Source organism: Xiphias gladius, chromosome 24, assembly GCF_016859285.1.
Source record: "Xiphias gladius isolate SHS-SW01 ecotype Sanya breed wild chromosome 24, ASM1685928v1, whole genome shotgun sequence".
In the NCBI taxonomy this organism is placed as follows: Eukaryota; Metazoa; Chordata; class Actinopteri; order Istiophoriformes; family Xiphiidae; genus Xiphias; species Xiphias gladius.
Genome location: NC_053423.1, coordinates 19,492,263 through 19,515,004, shown reverse-complemented (window position 1 = coordinate 19,515,004; position 22,742 = coordinate 19,492,263). Strand labels below are relative to the sequence as shown.

General features: G+C 41.2%; 1 protein-coding gene across 1 annotated transcript; it reads right to left on the bottom strand.

Annotated features, from left to right (window-relative positions):
* Positions 1–5,105: 5,105 nt before the first annotated feature.
* On the bottom strand, positions 5,106–19,814 carry LOC120786835 (claspin). Its single transcript, XM_040122541.1, has 24 exons — positions 19,561–19,814; positions 18,519–18,636; positions 17,658–18,082; positions 17,083–17,229; positions 16,720–16,770; positions 16,538–16,610; positions 16,226–16,328; positions 15,397–16,001; positions 15,125–15,313; positions 14,679–14,845; positions 14,371–14,573; positions 13,967–14,019; positions 13,517–13,710; positions 11,314–11,851; positions 10,946–10,979; positions 10,610–10,694; positions 10,333–10,478; positions 10,077–10,238; positions 9,669–9,790; positions 9,130–9,260; positions 8,752–8,872; positions 7,339–7,418; positions 6,555–6,707; positions 5,106–5,634 (listed from the first exon to the last, which is right to left on the bottom strand). Exons 1-24 carry the CDS (start codon positions 19,585–19,587, stop codon positions 5,509–5,511), a joined length of 4,053 nt encoding a protein of 1,350 aa, XP_039978475.1. The 5' UTR covers positions 19,588–19,814; the 3' UTR covers positions 5,106–5,508.
* Positions 19,815–22,742: the final 2,928 nt, after the last annotated feature.

The following is a 22,742-nucleotide window of genomic DNA, read 5'->3' as shown; positions in this document are numbered from 1 at the left end:
CAGACACATTTTAGGACATAAAATTACTCTAAAAGTTCTTAATTTTTCTCATTGTTATTTCACGCAAGATGCCTCCTACTTCATGGAAAAAAAGTCCCTTCTCAGTGTAGGTGCACCGGAGTTTTCAAGCCTCCACGTCTTGTTTGTTTAAGTTGCGTACCGGGCCACGACTGCTTTCCAAGGCCACGCTCACCGAGCGCTTTACTAGGAACACCTGTGCACCTGCTTATTCACGCAATTATTCGCTCAGCCAAGCATGTGGCAGCGGCGCAATGCATAAAATCCTGCAGCTGCAGGTCAGGAGCTTCAGTTAATGTTCACGTCAAACATCAGAATGGACGAAACGCAGGATCTCGGGGACTTCGACTGTGGCATGTTTGTCGGTGACAGATGGGATGGGATTGTCACGCACAAAGAACAAAAAAAACAAAAAGCATCCAGTGAGCGGCATATGGTGGATTGAAGCACCTCGTTGACGAGAGAGGCCAGAGGAGCATGGCCAGGCTGGTTGGAGCTGACAGAAGGGCTACAGTAACTCAGATAACCGCTCTGTACAACCGTGGTGAGCAGGAAAGCACCTCTGAATGAACAAAAGCGTCCGACTTGGAGGCGAATGGGCTACAACAGCAGAGGACCACGTCGGGTTCCACCACCTGCCCTGCCGAGAACAGAAATCTGAGGCTGCAGTGGGCACAGGCTCACCAAGACCGGACAACTGAAGACTGGAAAACCGTAGCCTGGTCTGGTGAATCTGGATTTCTGCTGAGGCAGCAGATGGTAGGGTCAGAATTGGGTATCAGCAGCATGAATCCATGGACCCAATCTGGCTTGTGTTAACAGTCCACGCTGTGGTGGTGGTGGTATAACGGTGTGGGGAATGTTTTCTTATCACACTTTGGGCCCCTTAACACCAACCAATCACTGTCTGAATGCAGCAGGCTGTCTGAGTATTGTTGCTGACCATCTGCATCCCTTTACGGCCATAATTTACCATCTTCCAGTGGCTACTTCAAGGTTGATAATGCGCCAGGTCACAGAGCAAAAGTCGCCTCAAACTGGTTTCATGAACTCGACGGTGAGTTCAGTGAACTTCAGTGGCCTCCCCAGTCACCAGATCCGACTCACACAGAGCACCTTCTGGATTTGTTAGTGTGAGAGGTTCGCAGCGTGAAATCACGGTCCAGCTTTCAGAAGGACTTCGATTTATAGTCCGTCTGTAACTGTGTTGTTTTTGTTTTTTTTAAGAATCATACAAGGGGAATTCCATCAGAGGAGAAACAGTTAAAGGCCATTGAGCTTCTGTGAGGGACAAAACTCGCATTCACGCTGCGGGAAAAACATCATCCCTTACTTTGACTGTGTTATCCCTGTTCCTATTTCTCTCCTCACCTTCTTCCGATTGGTTGCAACGAGCAAGGTCATGCTGGTCCTCCAGCGGGCGTCGAAAGGCATCCTGGGAAATGGAGGAAAGCATCAAGTGGATGTGAAGCAGAACAGAAAATCCCAACGCTGCCAGTCGGGCACTGAAAAAGTCACCACGTAGTTGATGATATACGGAGTCAAACAGAGTCTTTGAGGACATTTTCTTTTTTTTTTTTAAATCCCATCACAGTAACACAAGATGTCTACAGTTACAGGTGCGTTTAAGGCTTCCAAAATGTTACCCACAATGCAACACTGACAGGCAATGTCATTTCTCCAGCCTTTGCAAAGGGAGGACTGCGGGATTTGTTGCACTGTGATATTTTCTCCAAACTGGTGACTGACTGCTTTTGTGATTGTCAGTTTCAGATCTAAGGGCATGGCAGTTGAATGTGTGTGAGCGAGAATTTGTGTGTGTGTGTGTGTGTGTGTGTGTGTTAGAGTGTGTGTGCATGCAAATGTGTTTTCTGGAGGTGTGTATGTGTGTGGTATAGGGAGGCTACATCAGACAGACTTAACAAGTGTTCACTGTCTCTCTCCTCCCTGCTCTCATCCCCCTGACATGTCGTCGCTGGCGGCAGAAAAAGAAAAACCTCATGCCCCCCCTCCAACCCCTCTATATACACGCACGCGCACACACACACACACACACACACACACACACACACGCACACACACACACGCACACACACACACTTTTTCATCCTCCCCTCATCCTCTCCTTCAACAACATCCCCATTCAAGTGCATCAGCTCCAGGCATCCTTCCTCCCTCCTTCCCTCCCCCTCCCCATCGTTCACTAGTAGCCTAAGCACATAAAAAATACATCAAACACAGCCGTCCGCCCAAGGCCTCGTCACACGCAAAATCATCTCTCCCTCCATCTCTCTCCAAAAAAGAAAATGAAAAAACCCAAGTTACAAAAGACGACTACAGAGGACACTGATAGAGAGAGAGATAGAATGAACTCGGAGGACCGAGGGTCATCTGTGAGGCCTCCTGGGGGAAGAAAGATATTGTAATGTTAACACCACCCTCTCTCCCTCTGACACACACACGAAAAGAGTAAAAAAAGGACCATGACTTACCTTGTGCATAATAAGACCTTGCTTGAAATTGTACACAGCCTCCAGCGCCGTGACCCACTTCCCTCAGTTCAGCTCCACATCTGCTCCAGCACCAGTCTCGGCTGTGACAGTGGCCGAGGGCGGCCGGCAGCACCCATGGGCTACTCTGTCAGATCCTTGGTGCTGAGATGCTTTACAGAGCCCGTAAAGAGGAGCCGGCTGGACCTCGAGCTCACAGCCAGCGCTCTTAAAAAATCAGCCAAATCAGCCAAGACGTGCTAAATTGAACCACTAATCCAGCACGGGGGTCGCGCTGCACACTAATTATACACTTTTATTTCAGGCATAGATGTGAGTAGACACACACATACAGTGCATACGTCACGACACAAGCGAGCACACCCTTGGGTGCTACAGCTCATGTTTCCTCTTCAATTATTCCACCCTCTGCCCTCTCTCCTCCTCATAATCTGAATAAAGCCAGATCCGTGTCCTCTAGATATTTAGAAGCCAGGCCTCAATGCCAAAACATGTAACCTTCCTCCTCTTTCAAGTGTGGAGTGAATTGGGAGTTGGAAGGGGGGGGGGGGCATTTGGCTTTACTTTGTTGACCTCCAAATTCCCTTTCGGAGGTTAAACAAAGTTGTGGAATTCAGTTCGGAGAAGTGGATATGGTGTTGATGAAGAGGAAGAGCAGAAGGACAAAAAAAAAAAAGGCAGAATTCAGAATTATGCCAAAGCTGACTTACTCTCCAACTTGCAAAGACATTATTCCTATGAAATTCTAATTAGAATTGATCTTTTGACCCTGCAAACAGAGCCCCAGGATTTGAAGTCAATTCTTTATCTTGATTAATTGCATTGTAATGGCTCAAAGGTAATGATAGATGCAACTCTGCAACAAAATTAATCAGACTATTCCTCTCTGCAAAGCTTCTTGGGCCCTTACAAATTTCTCAGAAATCCAGCCATGTTTTCCAGACTTTCCATTCTGACAAACAAAGAAAACATCACCTCTTTGACAAAAGGTAAAAAAACGTAATCGTCGCTTTGACACCGGGATTAAGCCTGTCCGCCTGCAGGTACAACAGCTCACTATAGGCAGGGCCCACCATGGGGTTCATTCCAGGCCCTCCTGGCGTTGGCCCCTAATGATGTGTAATGGGGCCTCCTGTGCCCATTCCTAACCCCGGGACCTCCTCCTAATCACTGCGGCTACTAATGAGATGGAGAGACATGAAAGGGCTCGTTAGAGGACCATCCCTTTAATGCCGGCCTATTATTAGCCACTTACCAAATCATTAGGCTCTAAACTGCAATTACGCTTCAAACCTGGAAGAAAAAAGTGAAATAAAGTGTCAAACGAGTCGCTTAAGTGCGGAGATTTTCAGAAGAAGACTGGTGGAGAAGTGTAGCTTCTAATTTAACGTGCACCCATGAAGTGGAATCTGGTTAAGTGGGTTTATTTGTTTGAAAGCGTTCCCACCCTGTCAAAGTATGAGTCAGTCTGCTAAATGTTCTTTTTCTTCCCCACAAACATTTTGTAAATGAAATTTCAAAATCCCAAGAAGCAACAAGCAATAACAGAGGAAATAATGTTTCGGAAGGTCTATCTTAAACTGTACAAAATTCCTCCCCTGCACAAAGGATTTTTGACACATTAACATGTTTTTTTTGTTTGTTTGTTTTTTTTCAAAATCCAATGAAATAATACAAATCCCCCAAAAGATGGTAGCACCATATCCAGCACTGAAACCACACCTTTACACCTTTTTAGACGGAACATTGCCAAGCAATCCAACCAGAAATGGTGTCTTTTGCAGTCTGTTTTGTTTGTATTGTAGTCAATGAAAACCCATTTTATCCTAATAATGGAGACAATAAAAAAAAGAAAAAAAGAAAAAGTGATTTCTGACAGCTGCATCCTCATCTACTTATGGCAAGATCCTAATTGCCTTACAGTCTATTAATAAGGTTATAAGTTGGAAGCCTCTTATAGATATTTTATCAAATTTGACACGCTGAATTAGATTTGATACAACTACAACAGCATGTCATTTCCAATTAAATCCTCTGTATGACGAGAATAGTGACATTTTTCTCTCACATGGGGATGACGGAAGTGTGCATTCAGCTCTCTAATCATATATAAGCGTAAAGCGTAAAGCTGCTCGTGGTACTGCTCAAATAGTTTTTGTTTCTTTGAAATTCTTTCCAAGCTAAATAAGTTCATGTATTGTACACTGGGGTAAAAAGATTTAAAAATGAGTTAACAACAACAACAAAAAAACCAAAAAAACCAAATCCATAGCTCTTTCAGGTTAAGGTTCTTTTACACTTGCGTTGTGATATAGACAAAACTACATAATTTAATTGCCCTCGTATGTTGACTTTACGATTAAAATTTAAAGAGACTACCTGATAACATAAGCCCATTGTGACACAGCACTCCCTAGGCACGCAATTTCACGATAGCAATCTAAGCCACACATGGGGAACAACACACTGAATACGCATCATGTCTGTTTTTTTGTTTTTGTTTTTTTTTTTACCTGTATCGACTCTGTGACTGGCAACATCCAGCCTGAGCAGGGAAGACAGAGGCAAACAGAGCAATGTCGTAAAATACACTTTTATTTACACTGTAAAACAAATACATTTAAGTCATCATACAAAAATCCCTAATCGTTAAAAAACACAAATCGATCCTATTTACATGATAAAACATTTTAAACATAAAGCAGTCCAAATTAAGTCAAGTAAGATGTGACAGGTGAATGCTGCTGATGGCATAACAGATTTGAAGATGAGACAAGTGTGTGTAAACATCAAAAGATGCTTCACTGGTGTTCTTTAGTTTGCCATTTTAAGGCCATGTAAACATAAACCAGAATTTTGCCACCTCCCTCATTTTTCAAGTCTCGTTGGCTGGGGGAAGTACTGGACGCGGCTCAAGTCCTGGCCCTTACCAGTTGGCCTCCCAGTTGACGATCATAATTCACTTAGCGTATCGCAGTCCTCAGTGGTCCAGGAAGTTGAAGATGCTCCTCTGGGGGCCTTTAGTCTGTCCAGCGGGTTTGTTCTCCCTGCAGGCCCTCTTTGCCGCTGGGTTCACGGGCTCCACCTGCCCCCTCTTCTTCATCATCTGGGGATCAAACACATGCAAAGTTAAGCCCTTTCACATCAATAGGGGTCTTATACAAAACACAATCTGACAAAAAACGCTGACAAAATGACTCGGTGCATGTTGACATTGAAATATAATTGTGGTAAAAGAATTGAATGTTTTGTTTTAAACAGCTGTGTAACCTACTATAGTAAATGTAAATAAAATATCATTTTAGCTTTATTTTTACTTGAAACTCTTTAAATGAAGGATGTTTGGAAAAACTGTCAAGGAACACACTTTTTTTTTTTTTTGCAATCTCTACATAACAGGATCTGAAAAGCAGCGATGGGCTTTGGCGCCACCTAGTGCCGTTTTAGAATACCTCAGAAACAAGAAATTCACCCATCACACATTCACATGACTATCACGCTGAAGTCTCTCCAAGATCTTAGGAAAGTATTTTGTTTTTGTGCTTATTTTAGAACAGCGAGATCTTGGAGAAAAGACATGACCAAACAGAGTAATTTACTGTTTTCACCAGGGCAAAAAGTACAGATGTTAAATGAAACAGGGGCTATTCTATTAAAAAGCCACTGACATTTTTGTCTAAAAATGGATTAAAAAAAAAAATTATTTGATTATTAAAATAGTTGATGGTTAATTTTCTGTCATCGATATATTGCTGCAGCTCCAAAAAGATTATTCCTTTGGCCTTAAGTGAGAAGTTAACAAAATTTGAGGGATAGGCATTACTTTCAGCCAACCTCTTGGGGAGTTGTTATAGCATACCATGGAACAGAGCCTACTTCTGTTGCTGGTTACTGTTTTGAGCAAACTGAAACACCATTCAAGCACTCTGCTGGACTCCACGTGGTCATTTTCCATGTGAGGGCATCAGTTATGCTTGTCTCAACTTCTATACCTTTCATTTGTTGACTGACATTTCTCTCACACACCTGTTTCTGAGAAGTAGTCTGGTCCTTTTCAGGAGAGAGTGTCTGAAACAGAAATCCACGACTGTTTCTGGGCGCCAGAGGGTTACCCTCTGAGATCGAAGCCAGCTTCTGGAGGACGGAGTGAGGCTGACTCAGTAGTGAACCTCTCCTCACCTGGAGGAGGAGGGGGGGAAAAAAAAAAAAAAAAAACTCAATAAAACATAAGTCTTACGTTGACCTTGTACAGATCAAAGTACAGATTCAGTAATGAACGACATATAAGGCCAATCACCAACATCCACTCAAGCCTCTCATTTTGCAGCATTCTGGACCCTTTCAAAGAGGTTTTTATTTAGGAACACTAAGTACAGAACAGAAAATCGATTTTCTAGTCCACCAGCCACCGTATCTGTCACAAAGTTAAACCCTTAGCAGGAATTCCAAATGGTAAACGCAATCAAATCGTAATTCTACTGACCCGGAGTGAAAAGGTCCTCATATTTGGCTAAGAACCATGAGATATTTTCTCAGAATAAAAGCCAGAAAAACGGCTTCAGGCAACAAGTGTCAGATGCTTCGGGTTCGCACAAGTTACACAAGAGCTACCTTCCCGCCTTAAAAGCGGTCTGCAGCTGGACTCAAGAGTAAACTGAAGTTATGAAATGAGAAATATCTTATAGGTAGTTGTACAGATATAATCATAACAACCCGAAAATGGCAGTTTTAAAAGTAAGACAAGCAAATAAAATCAAAATTCACCTTTCAAATATTAAGCACTTTCTGCCTCCTACATTAACTGTCATACCTGTAAAGGCCTTGAGGGTCTCTGGAAGGGATTGAGAGTTGATGTGGTCTTCTTTTCTGGCTGTGGCACCACGGGGGGCTCTGGTTTAAAAATTGTGAATGTTAGTGACATAATCTGAGTGAGACCCCTCTAGCAAACCAGTTTCCTAATATTATGATAAAAAGTAGTTTAAAAACAAAAACAATCAAACACTAAATCAAAATATGCTTAAAATATTTCTCCATTTATCTACTGATTCGTGTAAAATATTTTTTTGCTGGTTAAAAAAAAAAAAAGCCAAAAAGCAAAGCACATTTGTGTCTTCAACTTACACATACTCAGCAGTGCAAATAATTAAAGCACCATGTAAATCTGATTAATGTCCAGCTGCAGACATTAATCAGTCCACTTTGTCATTTGTATCTGAAAATATGACTTTACCAATGTCAAAAGCTCTTGAATATCACATGTAGCCACCCAGTTTTATTCATATTTCTTTTTCTGGGAACACAAGAATGCCACTACTGTCCAGAAACATACGCTTTGAAGCTCCCAGTACTGTCACTGACAGTACTGGGAGCAGTTTCCTGTCTGTCTGGTTTAGTTTAGTTTGCTGGGACATATGTTTTCTGGGAAAAGTAATTTGTTTATTTCTTTTATTAATTCATTTCTTTTTCTGGGAACACAAGAATGCTACAACTGTCAGAAACAAACACTCCAAAGTAACAGTTTTGGCAGCAGTTTTCATTCTGTGTCCAGTTTAGTTTGGTTTGCTGGGACACAGATTTTCCGGGAAAAGTCTTTTTCCCCCCCTGATGAAGAGTAAAGGAGTTTACCTATTAGATAGAGTGGTTGAATTAAGTTAGCAATGACAGTATTGGCTGCAGTTCCCCATCTGTGTCTGGTTTAGTTTCCATAAGCCAGTGTCTTGGTGAAAAGCACTACATAGATAAAAAAAAAAAAAGCATATATCTTAGGAACATCGCAATTCAATTTCTGCTGAAAATCTGGTAACTTTTAATGAAATATAATGCCACGTTCACTGGCATTAGTAAAAAAGTTTTACCCTTTAACTTGTTAAAAAGCAGCCAGGAGCTTAACTGGAACTAAAAACAAGATAATATATATATTATAGTATATATCACTTTCTTATTTCATTCATATCACTGACCTAAACCCTCTATGTTTATCCTTGCTCCCTGAAATCCTCAAGTGATTCCCTTCTGGTTGTTCCTAGGTCCAGAGTTAGTCAAAAAATGAATAATTGAATAATAAGAGTATCTTAATAACTACTTTTAACAGATTGGGTTTTAATGTTTTGTTTCCTTCTGGTTTTTTGCTATACAAGTTTATTACTTTAGCTATTCCAGCCAAAAACATGTCTGGGTGTTTAAGGCCATGGGACTCTTCTTGTGAGGCCTCGTATGAACCGACCTTTTCTCTGCAGAGTCTTGGCTGTCAGTTTCTTGGCCAGCTTCATAAAATGACTGTCTTCCTCTCCAATCCGCTCGTCGTCTGCATCCAAATCTTCCCCTTTCTGGGCTTTCTGTTCAGACTGTGAGAAGAGACACAGAGAAAGGAAGGAAGACTAAACAACACAGCCTCTTTGAACTCATGCGGCTTGTTTTCAGTATGTTAATTGTTTACAGGGCTAAATGTCTTTTAAACCTGCACTGAATTTACAAAATGTAGAATTTTGAATTCACCAAAGTCAATACTGCAAATATATTTACTCAGTTAATGGTTCCTCACATATCTGTGTGCAGGACTCTTAATACTTGCAGATACAAATTTACAAACAATGTGACCTACTTGCTCTCTGAGCCACTGTTCTCTCTCCAGTCTCTCTTTCCTCCTCTGGACCTCACTCTGGTCGATGTCTTCATCTTCCTCCTCCTCTTCCTCACCATCTGCTCCCATCCTGTTCATGTTGAAACCATGATCTGGAGGGAAAGATTCAAAAGGAAATGACAATCAAATGACAACACAGAACAATGTTAAAGTTAATTTGTAGAATCTGAACGGAAAATCTGAGGGACTCAAAGCTCAAACCTCCACTTAACAGTGTTTTTCCTTTCTTTTTCTATCTTCTGTGTGTGTTCATCTATTGATCTGGGTGGCAAGCTGATGAATACAATAGTCCTTACGGGGAGAAATTAATTTGTACTGAGATTGTACTGAGATCATATATCTCTCTCTCTCTCTTTACATAGCTAAGAATCTAAAGTGTTCTTGGCCCAACAGAAACACGTGTTCCTTAAACAACTACTGTCTCAATTCCAATAAGATTCAAACGAGATTACTAGCATGTGGTGCTTAAGGGTATTTATTCCCTCATCCTGTAATCTCACCAATGTTTTTCCAGCGGAAGCGACGAGCTCGTCCCGGGCCATCAGAGTGCAGGTCGCCATCAGCTAGGTAGCGCTCCTGGTAGAGCCTCAGACGACGCTTGTCATCATCCAGTATCTGCTTCCTTTAAGAAGAACGGATACATTTTAAAACTCTCATCTCTCAGTTTGTAAACAATCCACCTTGCATTACTATTTCAGGCTTTTTCTCGAAGGTTTCCTCTTCATTTTAGAGCAACAGTTGAGTAAACTGGAACAAGCTTATCCACAGTTGCTCCCTCTGTACTTACATTAATGCATTTTAGCCTGAAGATAAGATCATTTCCGCTGTGAGCAGCATAATTACTACAGTTTGCTGAATTACACAGAAATAAGATGACAGACATGGTGTAAAAAGTAGCCGTTACTCACATGTGGATCTTGTTGACCTGGTCCTGCAGCTCTTCATCAGAGGGAAGCTCTTCGAGAAGCTCCTCTTCCTCATATTCGCTCCCCCTGTCACCATCCTCATCGTCACTCCCCATGTCACTGCCCGACAGCTCAGCCTCTTTGTCCAGGTAGTCAGCCAGAAGCCTGTGAATGCAAGACGCAATTGAAACCTGTGCTACATGTTCAATTCAATTCAATTCTGCAAATCACCTTAAGTTTGATTTGATTTTTAACTTACATCTTCTTCTTTTTCTTGAGCCGATGGGGAGCAAACACACCGTGCAACTCTTCCTCTTCTACGTCATTGTACCCTTCCTCGCCAGCATCTGCCTCCTCTCCATCCTCATGCTCTTCATTTTCCTCTACGCCATCTTCATCATCCTCCTGCAAAGCCAGAATTCTTATCATTTCTACTATAAAGAGATATATCCACACATGAAGTGGAACTTTGTCCCAAAACCATAACAAGGAAATTACATTAAGGATTATATTTTCAGACGACTTTTTTTTAATACCTGCTCACTTTCTACATCTGACAGAAGCCGGAACTCGCAGTCCTCTTCCTCGTCCTGCTGCTCTTCCTTCTCTGTCGTCGTTTTACTTTACAGAGAGAAATCACTATGAGAATCTTACATTGCATATAAATATTCCAATTAATATTCCTTTATCAAAGGGGATTGAAGTAATGAGTAAAAAAAGAGAGGGACATAAGGATAAGCAGTTTCATAAAGAATCACAAAGAGTAAGCAACTTTTATACGGATGGACAAGTGTTATATGTCCACAAAACAACGAACAATAAACTCCTAACTGATTGCTGATTTTAGATCATATCAGGTTTTTGTACTGTACCTGTCTTGTGCTGGTGAAGTTGTGTGAGCAGAACCTAGAATTGGCAGCAAAAGAGACAAAAGAGACAAATCTAAATAATGTGTAACTGGAGGAAAAACAAAAGATAAGCTTCACATTTTAAAACCACAAATGTGTATCAGCTAAAAGCATAAATTGTAAAAGGACATTAAAAAAAGAAACAAACACGAAACGAAACAACAGTAATTCGAACATGTTGAGATGTTTCCAGTTTTAACAACCAGCCCAAAAGATGGGTTTAGTACAGTGGAGGCTACACTTTGACCTTTGGCTTTTTTAAATTAAATACATTAAACATTAATTCTGTACGTGTCCCCCTCGAAACAAAAGGACAGCACACACTCCTTTACCTGGACTAGGAAATTTTCCTGAACAGAGCCCCAGCAGCTGATCCATGGTATTGTCAGCTTCCTCATCTCGTCCTTCGTCTTTACTCTTGTCTGTGTCCGTCTGCCCCTCTCCTGCCTGTGTTGGTGGAAATGCTCCTGAGCACAACCCAAGCAGCTCATCCTCCTGTGTTGATCCAAGGCGTCCGCCCCTACTGGAGCCACTCTCTGCTGTCCCAAAAACACCTGAGCACAGCCCTAACAGCTCCCCCATGTTGGCATCCATTGCATTTTCATCCAGGCTGTCCAGGATCAACTGTCTCTTATGGGAATGAGGTGCACCGGGGCGAGGCCCCACGTTTAGGAAGCCGTCTGCATCAAGTAACTGGGAATGGGCGTCGTCCTCCAAAGAGAAGTGACCTTGGGAGTCTCCTCCCAGGCCAGGGCCAGAAGCTGCTCCACCTAGAGGCCCCGAGTCAGCACCTGGGGAGGGAGGTGCATAGAGGTCTTGGGAGTCCTCAACAGGGAGGCAGAGAGAGGGCTCAGAGAGTTTGCCTGAACTCTGATGGGGGGAAAAAAAAAAAAAAAAAATTATGAAAAATGAAGCCACAATTTTGAAGCAAACAACAGTATAAATGCTTAAATAATTTTCTTTTTTTCCCTTTCCTTTCTGTGTTTTCTTTATTTTTCCTATTTTTATTTAATGTAATCCTGTTTATCTGACCTTGAGTTTTTAAGAGAGATTTTTGTATAAGTTTCCTACCTCACCTGCACAGGCTTTTTTTAATTTATTTGTAATTAATTAAATGTCAGTATAAGTAGCTAAAAGTGTCTATATATATTTGTATGTGAATGTCTGTGTGTACATCTCATATCTTTCACGATTGTTTGATTTTTAAACAAACCAATTAAATTATGACACTAAAATTTTGCACCCCTTTATTATAAGTGTATTTTTCTGTGTGCCACATCAGTCTGGCTGAACTGACTACGTTTGTTTAACCCTGGGCATGTTTGGGAGAATCCAAACCCCTGATGATATCATTTTGATGCTGTAAGTATTAAACAAACTGGAAAACCTTCTATCTTACCTTAGAGGCAGAGCCGAGGAAGCTGGGCCTGAAGAGGCAGGGAGAAGGGGAGCGGAAAATGGAGGAGTTGGGGACACCTCTTCCTGTGGAGCGCTGATGATTGATAGGCTGGTAAGAGGTAATCATGGATCCTACAAGCTCAAAGCTGCTGTTGTGGCTGTTGTCCTTTACCAGGGACAGGGAGTCATCCTCTTCTGGAGACAAGAGTGGCAAGAGAGTGAAAAAAGAAAACACAAATTTTGTTAAACAAAAAAAAAAAAAACAAACAAAAAAAAACAGTGTCCTGCCAAATAAAGCAATTTCAACTGGCATGAGAAGCAGTGCGAGTATAACCAATGTTATCACTATGTTTAAAGCATTTCCCCTCATTAATTGTCAATATTAACTATACATTAGTCTGAGTGTATAAAGTATAGACTAACTGAACAGAGGGCCCCTGCTCTACTCACCCATCTTATTACCACTGTCCTGTCCAGAGGGACCAGACCGTCTTACACCGTCACTAAAATGGAAAAATAGTACATGTGAAGCTTCACTGCTTCTAGTGTGTAAGTGTGTGACACACACACACACACACACACACACACACACACACACACACTAAACATGCTGTTAAGACAAAAAAAAAAAAGAAATTATGAAAAATGAAGCCACAATTTTGAAGCAAACAACAGTATAAATGCTTAAATAATTTTCTTTTTTTCCCTTTCCTTTCTGTGTTTTCTTTATTTTTCCTATTTTTATTTAATGTAATCCTGTTTATCTGACCTTGAGTTTTTAAGAGAGATTTTTGTATAAGTTTCCTACCTCACCTGCACAGGCTTTTTTTTAATTTATTTGTAATTAATTAAATGTCAGTATAAGTAGCTAAAAGTGTCTATATATATTTTTATGTGAATGTCTGTGTGTACATCTCATATCTTTCACGATTGTTTGATTTTTAAACAAACCAATTAAATTATGACACTAAAATTTTGCACCCCTTTATTATAAGTGTATTTTTCTGTGTGCCACATCAGTCTGGCTGAACTGACTACGTTTGTTTAACCCTGGGCATGTTTGGGAGAATCCAAACCCCTGATGATATCATTTTGATGCTGTAAGTATTAAACAAACTGGAAAACCTTCTATCTTACCTTAGAGGCAGAGCCGAGGAAGCTGGGCCTGAAGAGGCAGGGAGAAGGGGAGCGGAAAATGGAGGAGTTGGGGACACCTCTTCCTGTGGAGCGCTGATGATTGATAGGCTGGTAAGAGGTAATCATGGATCCTACAAGCTCAAAGCTGCTGTTGTGGCTGTTGTCCTTTACCAGGGACAGGGAGTCATCCTCTTCTGGAGACAAGAGTGGCAAGAGAGTGAAAAAAGAAAACACAAATTTTGTTAAACAAAAAAAAAAAAAACAAACAAAAAAAAAACAGTGTCCTGCCAAATAAAGCAATTTCAACTGGCATGAGAAGCAGTGCGAGTATAACCAATGTTATCACTATGTTTAAAGCATTTCCCCTCATTAATTGTCAATATTAACTATACATTAGTCTGAGTGTATAAAGTATAGACTAACTGAACAGAGGGCCCCTGCTCTACTCACCCATCTTATTACCACTGTCCTGTCCAGAGGGACCAGACCGTCTTACACCGTCACTAAAATGGAAAAATAGTACATGTGAAGCTTCACTGCTTCTAGTGTGTAAGTGTGTGTCACACACACACACACACACACACACACACACACACACACACACACACACACACACACACACACTAAACATGCTGTTAAGACAAAAAAAAAAAGATAAAAGAAATTTTAAAAAAAACAACAACTTATGTTTTATGCTAATTGGGACACCGAGGTGATAATTAAGTGACACTAAACCACACATTTACCAATTATTCTAAGGCAGTTTTATCATTACATTTTTTTTTTAAAGGTGTATGCTCAAGAGGCACTTACAAAGTCCGAGACACACAACCAGTAACTCCAAACAAACTTACCCAGTGCGAGAGCAGGAGTTGCCGGGGAAAAGCATGAGTGTGCCATCTGTGTTAACAAGGTCAGGAGTTGGCGAGGGTCCAGTCAGTGCCACGGGGGAAGGGCTCCTGATACTCTGAGCTACACTGCCTTCCTCCTCCTCTTCTGCCTCATCCTCCTTCTCTTCTTCTTCCCCATCATCGCCGCCCAGTAAGTCGTCTACACCCTGGGAGAGAGAAGTTCCGGCTTGATGTGAGTACAAAAGAGACAAAAGCACTAATAGTTATAAATTAATTTCGATTGTTTCAGAGAAACAAACACATCTTCTTACTTCTTCTTCCTCTGACTCATCTGTCAGCTCTTCCTCCTCCTCCTCTTCTTCCTCTCCAAAATTTTCATTGTCTAGGCGATTCAGCTCAGCTTTTCGTGCCCTCTCCTCCTTTCTCCGCTGGGCCATGGCGAGCTGCAGACGCTGCTTCAGTGTCAGCAGCTTCTCTCCTACACAAAAGAGCGGAAGAGGTTTGTCATGTCAAGAAACAATACATCTCAATTTCCAGTCAAATTTTGTGCACCCCCCTGTCCATAATAGCTGATCTGGACCATGGCCTAGTGCCTTAAAAAGGTTTTTTCCTTTGTTTGTTTATGATTTTAAAAGGGGCTAAACAATCTTCTTTACCCTGTCCTAAATAAACCTCTCAAAATTGCTTGATATTTGAGAAAAATCTCAAGGACCAATTTAAACCCTGGCCTGTATGTTCATGTCACATGTATCCATACCGGGTTTGGTGGGCACTGGCTCATCTGCCCCCTCCTTAACAGTGACAGAGACTGATTCAGTGTGCAACTCTTCCTGGCCAGAAGGGTTGCTGTCTTTGCGGATGATGTTGAGCTGCATTGTGCGCTCTCCCTGGGGCCTTGTGGGGGGCTGGACATGACGAAGGTAACGCTCCTTCAGGGCCACCACACCTGATTGAAGAAGAGAGGGAATACTGAGCTATGACCCATTCTTATTCTTCATCTCTTGAAATCCTAAAAGAAACATGACTCACCAGGGTTGAGCTGTGGAGGCTCGAGCTGAACAAAAGCTCCATCATCTGGACACAATTTAGCAACAGGTGGGGGGTCCAGTCCAAGCTCCTTCAGTCTGGCCAGTTTGTCCCTCTTGGGCTTGGTGGGTTGCTTCACTGAAGGCTCTGCTGCAGCTGAAGCAGTGCTCCAACACTGAGCAGATACAGACTCCACCAAAGCCCCAGATACAGACTCTTTTTGCAGGGCTTCTGAGTCAGACACTACTGCAGTTTGGCTTTGTTCTAAGGGGACAGCAGAGGTTTCTTCCCCAGAGTAAGAAGAGGATTTCACTGATCCATCTGTTGTGACTGAATCCTGCAGACTCTCAGAGAGGTAAAGCATTGGTCCAGATTCCTGGGTGGGATCTAGGCTTCCAGTTGCTTCACTGGCCTGGCTGAGGCTCTCCTGCTGCGGGGATGAGGTGGCGGCAGGATGAGGTATGGGCTGGATCTGAGTACATGAGAGATCCAGAGAAGGTGAAGAGTCGTGCTCTGTGGATGGCCTTTGGGGCTCGCTGGGGGGGTTTACAGGAGGTGGAGGAGGAGCCGATGGTGTCTCCAACATCATGGCTGAATACTTTGTAGATCTGAAGAGAATAAAATTATAATTAATTTGTAATTTTATTATGGCGCACTTGTGACTTATTTGACTTTTGATTGCGTGTTCCTGACAGAACCAATGTAAAACTTAAAACTTGCCCGGCAACTAAATGCTGGTGATGTTAGCAGGTAGCCAGTCTATTATAAAAATCAGATTTGTCTAGTAAAATTGTGCCAATTGATAGTAATTTGGGGTTGTTTTTGTCTTTACTTCAATAATGCCATGGCAGGACCCTCTGGCCTGGCTCTCTTCTTAAAGAACTGGTCGATGGTCTTGGGCTCAGGGATGTGGTAGGGCAGGCCAAGTGTGGACTCTGCAAAGACAGAGGAACATGTCAAAGATGCAGTCACAGTAGCACGGAAAACATGTGACACCTCTTTTAAAATGTGAACCATACATTTCATACTATGATACAAAAATAAAAAAATCTTGAGGTTTAACTTGAAAATCCAAATAAGGAGCAGACTTAACACATTGCTACAGCGGATAAAAAGACAAGAGAAGTGTTTCTTGTAAACTGACCTCTGACAAGCCTCTGAGACTCACTGTGGAGGTTTTTCATTGCCTCTTTGCTGGCACGTGCAGCTTTCCTCTCCTGAGAACATCATGCATGTTGAAAATGAAAATGAAAAAAGCGCTTTTTGTTATTTGGTATTCATTTTACAGCATTTAAGAATAAATTCAAGCATTTTGGCACTGCATACCACGCGCTGGGGTTTCTCTGGTGCCTCTTCATCTTCATTCAGGAGAAGTTCCTGCAGCGATATTTAACACTGATCACACAATGAACTGTCTAGACAACATCTGCAGTACCAAGGCTAACATTGTCTCACTCTTTTCAACACAACATTTCACCAAAATTTCGTTAACTTTAATACATTTTGTTTAAAGCTGAGCACAGAGGTAACACCAAAGGCAGTTTACACACACACAGACACACACACACACACAAAATAGTTGTTTTACTTCTAAAAGGAAGAAAAAGAAAGAACATTAACAATATCTTACGTCACAAAAAAAGTCTTCACTAAAGAATTCCAATTGCAAATAGTCATCTTTTTTTGTACCTTATGTTTTTTCATCTCGTGTTTGACTGCAGCTCGGATGGCATCCAGAGACTCTTCTTCCTCCTCATCATCCAGACCAGTGTCAAACAGGTCTGTGTCACCAAGTGGACACCCGCTGTCATTCAGAGCCCGAGGGAGAGGTGTCTCCTGAGGAAATAGGTAAAATTGTCTTTAATCATACAATCCATATGTCATGTCACTCGATTCCGCTTAGATTAACATTTGACATTCAATTTCATTTCATTTCCCAAATTACTTGAGGATTTGGGTGTTTGGTGTGATGTTACACAAATATTACCATATTCCTATTTACATAAAGATTATTCTTAATGGATACTAACATAAGAATTTGAAACTAATCTAAATATGTAGAAAATATTTAGTGACCTATACAGAAACATGTACTTAATACATATCATACTTTTTCAAGGTTTAGAAGCAGTTTTCAAACTTATGACACAGACAAGTCCAGGCTGGACTAGAGTAGGAACCTTGATGTACTGGACCCCATGTACAAAAAGCTCAGTGGCAGAGGAAATAAGTACCACTAAGAGAAAAGACCAGGCTGCACTTACCTCATTCATTTCAGAGAACCTCTCTTTATTCTTTAGTTTTTCCACCGCTTTGCTATGTTTCTCCTTTTTCTGCCGGTGCCTCTGGCTCTTCTCTCTCTTCTTCCGTTCCTTTGATTTCGCTTCCTTCTTCACCTCGTCCCGTTGCTCCTCCATTTCTCCACATTTCCCTTGCTCAGGCTCACTGTCTTCACTGTCGATGGGTGCACGGCTTATTCTCTTGCTCTTCTGCGCCCCATTCTCTCTCCCCTCACCCTTCTCTTCGGCCTCTCCCGTCTCCATCTCCTCTCCGCTGGAAGCAGATAACGCCAGCGTTTCAGCCATGTGGCCACTGTTATCTGCAGCTGTCTCTTCCTCACTGTCACTGTCTCTAATGGCATTACGGCGAGGCTTTCTGTGAGGAGTGATGTCTTCATCGTCATCAGAATCTGGAAGCAAAATAACAATTTATAAACAGTTAAATAGCACAATCGTCATCCAAAATCTTCTTGAAGCAAAGGTTTTATGATCTTTCATTTGTAAGTACATATAGTCAAGTTCTTCAGGCCTTTTTTTTTTAATTTTAATTGCAACATTTAATTTTTTCACACCTTTAAAAAAAAAAAAAAATTACATGGACTGGCACAGGCAGATTTCTCTTTAGCTGTGTGTTGTGGATCATCAGCCGCCATTCAAATAGTAATGTGACTGTTGCACCTATTGTAAGTTTTTTTTTTTTGATTAAGTGTCTACTAAATACCTAAACTGTATAATTTAATGTAACAAGTTTAGTCCAATTTTACAGACAATAACCTAAATGGATTCCTCATTTACATAGCAAAAGTGGCTCTGCCCTGTCTCCGGTTGATTGTTCTATTACTTCACCTGGAAGCTCCTCTCTATTGTTGATTGTCTCAGTGACCATCTCCTCTGCTGGAGAGCCCATCCCGCTGTCTGAATCACTCTCTGCTGCTGTTTGGGCCACAGCTGGGAGCCCCTCAGCCTGGGTGTAATAACGCAAAAACATTATTAAACCACCATGCAGTGTTTTTTTTTCAGTAATATGGGGGCATAGCAGTGTACTCTGCTGTCTGATTAGTGAAAAAACAAAACCAAAAACAAAGAAAACATGATGCTCCAGAATCAATGTAATGCATCTATAAACTTCCAAAAGGCACACAGTGCCAAATGCTAGTTATCAGTGTTACTTATTAAATGTGTACTGAATCTATACTTTCAAGAAAGCCACAGGTATAACGTATTGATTTCATGGTAAAAGTAGCAGACTGCAACCGTTCATAGGTGTGCAACTCACTGCATCACCTTTTCTAGGATACAAGGATATAAAGTGTCCGGAAAAAAAAAGAAAAAAAGTCAGGAAAACACAATTTCTGTGCAAAGTTAACGTGAGGCATAGACGTCGATTGTGTGACTAGGCACCCCGGTGGCTGGTTAAATCACATTAGTGGCGCCTTGCAATAAACCAAACGATAAGCATTTAAGTTAGCTAGCGACACTGCTTCCTTTCAACGCTTGTAGTTAGCTAAATGTACAATTCTTTAAAACAAACTTCGCAGGCACAAGTGATTGATATCCGTGAATAGTCCCCTTGATCCCAATCTATTTAGATATAAAATTTTAACAGTGGTCAACAAAGTAATATGCCTTACTAACATGCATTTAATCGATGTGACCAGGCCAAGTCGATAACTACCATCCCAGCTGGCTAAACGTAACCTAGCGAGCTAGCTAACTGGCTAACGCTAACAATATCCGCAGCTAGCAGCATTTCTTTGATTGGAATACTTTTTATCTTCCCAGTCTTCTCTCACAACTTATAACTAACGGCGGCATATGTGTCAGTCTGATAATTTCAGGTTAGATATATGTCCAAACTAGTTGGTGGTGTCTGAAAGCATTCCCTCACCGGTTGTTGAGAAAGGACCAGGCTCATCTTTGTCCGCCGGCTAGTTCACGCTCTTTTTAAAAAAAAAAAAAAGAAGCCAGCGGAGAAAAAAAAACGCTTTGACGAATCTCGGCAGCCACAACAGACGTCGAAAATAAAATGTCTGCGTGGCAAAGGCTATGTCAGTGTTTTAAAGCACATTTAGAAAGCTTTTTAGCCGGACTGTTCCTCTTCCTCCCGCCTGTTCCATACACACTGAAAAGATAATTTTGATCTTTCGCGCGCCGTGACAGCTGGCCCGCAGTTTTTCGTCACTGAGGTGTCAATCGCCCTATCCTCGCTTTCCCATTGGTCCGTTCGGGGAGATTCGTGCCCGCTCGGTGTGACGACACAGCTTGGTAGGAGCGTGCTCTACACACCGGGGATGCTCGGGCGGGCGGGGGCGAGGGTTTCCCCCGACTGCAAGTGAGAGTGATTTGTGGCTGTGTTGCAAGAAAGAAAGAAAGAAAGAAACCTATTTATAATATATTTAATTTAATATAAATCTATTCATAGACAAACTTAAAAGGCCACTAATGTGGGAATAAACCACTAGATTATGGGGGCTTCCAGACATGCACCATTAAAGAACTTAGCTGTTGGTAAAGATAGTTACCTATGACTTTTACTACCAGTGAAGATTTTTCAAGCAAGAGCCCTTCAGATTTTCATTTAATATTTTTTTTTTTTTTTTAAAGTCAGTTTTAGGAATTAATCACACATCTGCAAAGGCCCCATAAGTACCTAAAGAGATGATCTAAATTTACGTTGTGGATAGTAAAACTTGCATGGTTTTAGAACTTGCTCTCATCTTGAAATTTCAAGATCAGAATACTGTATATCATATGGGCTCTTAAACAGATTGTACACATTCCACTTGTTATCTGCAAGTGGATATACTTACAGCTCTGGGAAGAAAAAAAAAAAAAAAATTAAAGAGACCACTGCAAAATTCAGTTTCTCTGATTTTACTATTTATAGGTATGTGTTTGAGTAAAATTTTTTTAATTCTATAAACTACTGACAACATTTCTCCCAAATTCCAAATAAAAATATTGTCCTTTAGAGCATCTATTTGCAGAAAATGACAAATGGTCGAAACAACAAAAAAGATGCAGTGTTTTCATACCTCAAATAATGCAGAGAAAACAAGTTCATATTCATTTTTTAAGAACAATACCAATGTTTTAACTAAGGAAGAGTTCAGAAATCAATATTTGGTGAATAACCCTGATTTTCAATCACAGCTTTCATGCTTCTTGGGATGCTCTCTACCAGTCTTTCACATTGCTGTTGGGTGACTTTATGTCACTCCTGGTGCAAAAATTCAAGCAGCTCAGCTTTGTTTGATGGCTTGCTACCATCCATCTTCCTCTAGATCACATTCCAGAGGTTTTCAATGAGGTCCAGGTATGGAGATTGGGCTGGCCATGACAGGGTCTTGATCTGCTGGTCCTTCATCCACACCTTGACTGACCTAGCTGTGTGGCATGGAGCATTGTCCTGCTGGAAATACACCAATCCTCAGGAGTTGGGGGAACATTGTCAGAGCTGACGGAAGCAAGTTTTCTTCCAGGATAACCTTGTACGTGGCTTGATTCATGCGTCCTTTGGCAAAGACGCATCTGCCCGATTCCAGCCTTGCTGAAGCACCCCCAGATCGTCACCGATCCGCCACCAAATTCCACAGTGGGTGTGAGACACTATGGCTCGTAGGCCTCTCCAGGTCTCCGTCTAACCATTGGATGACCAGGTGTTGGGTAAAGCTGAAAATTGGACTCAGAGAAGATTACCTTACTCCAGTCCTCTATGGTCCAATCCACATGGTGTTTTGCAAACCTCAGCCTGGCTCTTCTTTGCTTCTCATTGATGAAGGTCTTTTTTTCTAGCTTTACACGACTTGAGCCCTGCCCCTAGGAGCCTGTTTCGAACCGTTCCTTGCCATGCACTTCACCCCAGCTGCCATTTGCCATTCTTTTTGTAGGTCACTTGATATCATCGTACGGTTGCTGAGTGACATTCGAATGAGTTGACAGTCATCCCGGTCAGTGGAGAGTTGTTTTGGCCTCCTGCCGGTCTGTAGCTTTGTTCCCAATGTCTGCTGCTTGACCTTGTTCTTATGAACCACCATCTTAGAAATTTTAAGGATGGAAGCAACCTGACGCTCACTGTATGCCTCTGCCAGTAAAGCCAGAATTGAACCCTTCTTTTCTGTTGGCATGGTCAGTAGTTATGTTTTGATTCCAATTACTTTTGAGGTACTACTAGCACTGTTTTTTGCCATCCAGCTGGTCCTATTGCAAGAGGATAGTGATGAGCACAGCAGTGGTTTTTATACTTTTCCTCGTTAAATAAGATTTGGTTCAGCTGAACACCTAACCAGTACCTCATTAAGTAGAATGAGGTGTGCTTGTGTTGGAATTCAACAGTCTTATAAAATTCAACAGTCTTATAAAATATAATTTATTGTTATAGATTAAACTACAAAGGAATATAAAGTAGTTCTAAATATTTCCATCTTGACCAGCTATAACAGTAAATAACTCAATAATATAATAACTACAATAATGCAACACACACAAGGGCCATGAATTTACCTTCATTATGAACACTTTTACTTTTGATACTTCTACATTTTTTTTGTAACACTTGTGTACTTTTACTTGAGAAAGATTTTGAATACTAGACTTTTAATAATAATGAAGTATTTTTATATTACTGCATTAACTAATGTATCTGATTCAATGGCAAAATAAGTATTTAGACCTTTTAGTTGAATAAAAGTAGCAATACCACAGTGTGGAAATAGTCTGTTACAAGTTGAAGTTATGCATTCAAAATTTTACATAAATATATATTAGTATCGTAGTATATTAGTATACAAGTATTAGCATCAAAATATTCTTAGGGTAACAAAAGTGAAAGGGGTCATTATGGAGAACGACCCAATTCAGAATAGTATATATTATATTATTGGTTTAATCTGTGCATCACTGCAGAAATGTGAAAGCAGCAATTTAATGTTTTTCACCAGACCACATCTCAGGACTGTTTAACTCGAGTTACCCCTTGACTGGCTCCCACTACTTTTCCCCCCTTATAAATGAAATGAATTACAGGGGATTTTAATAATAAAAGAATTGAATGATAATGATTAGATAATA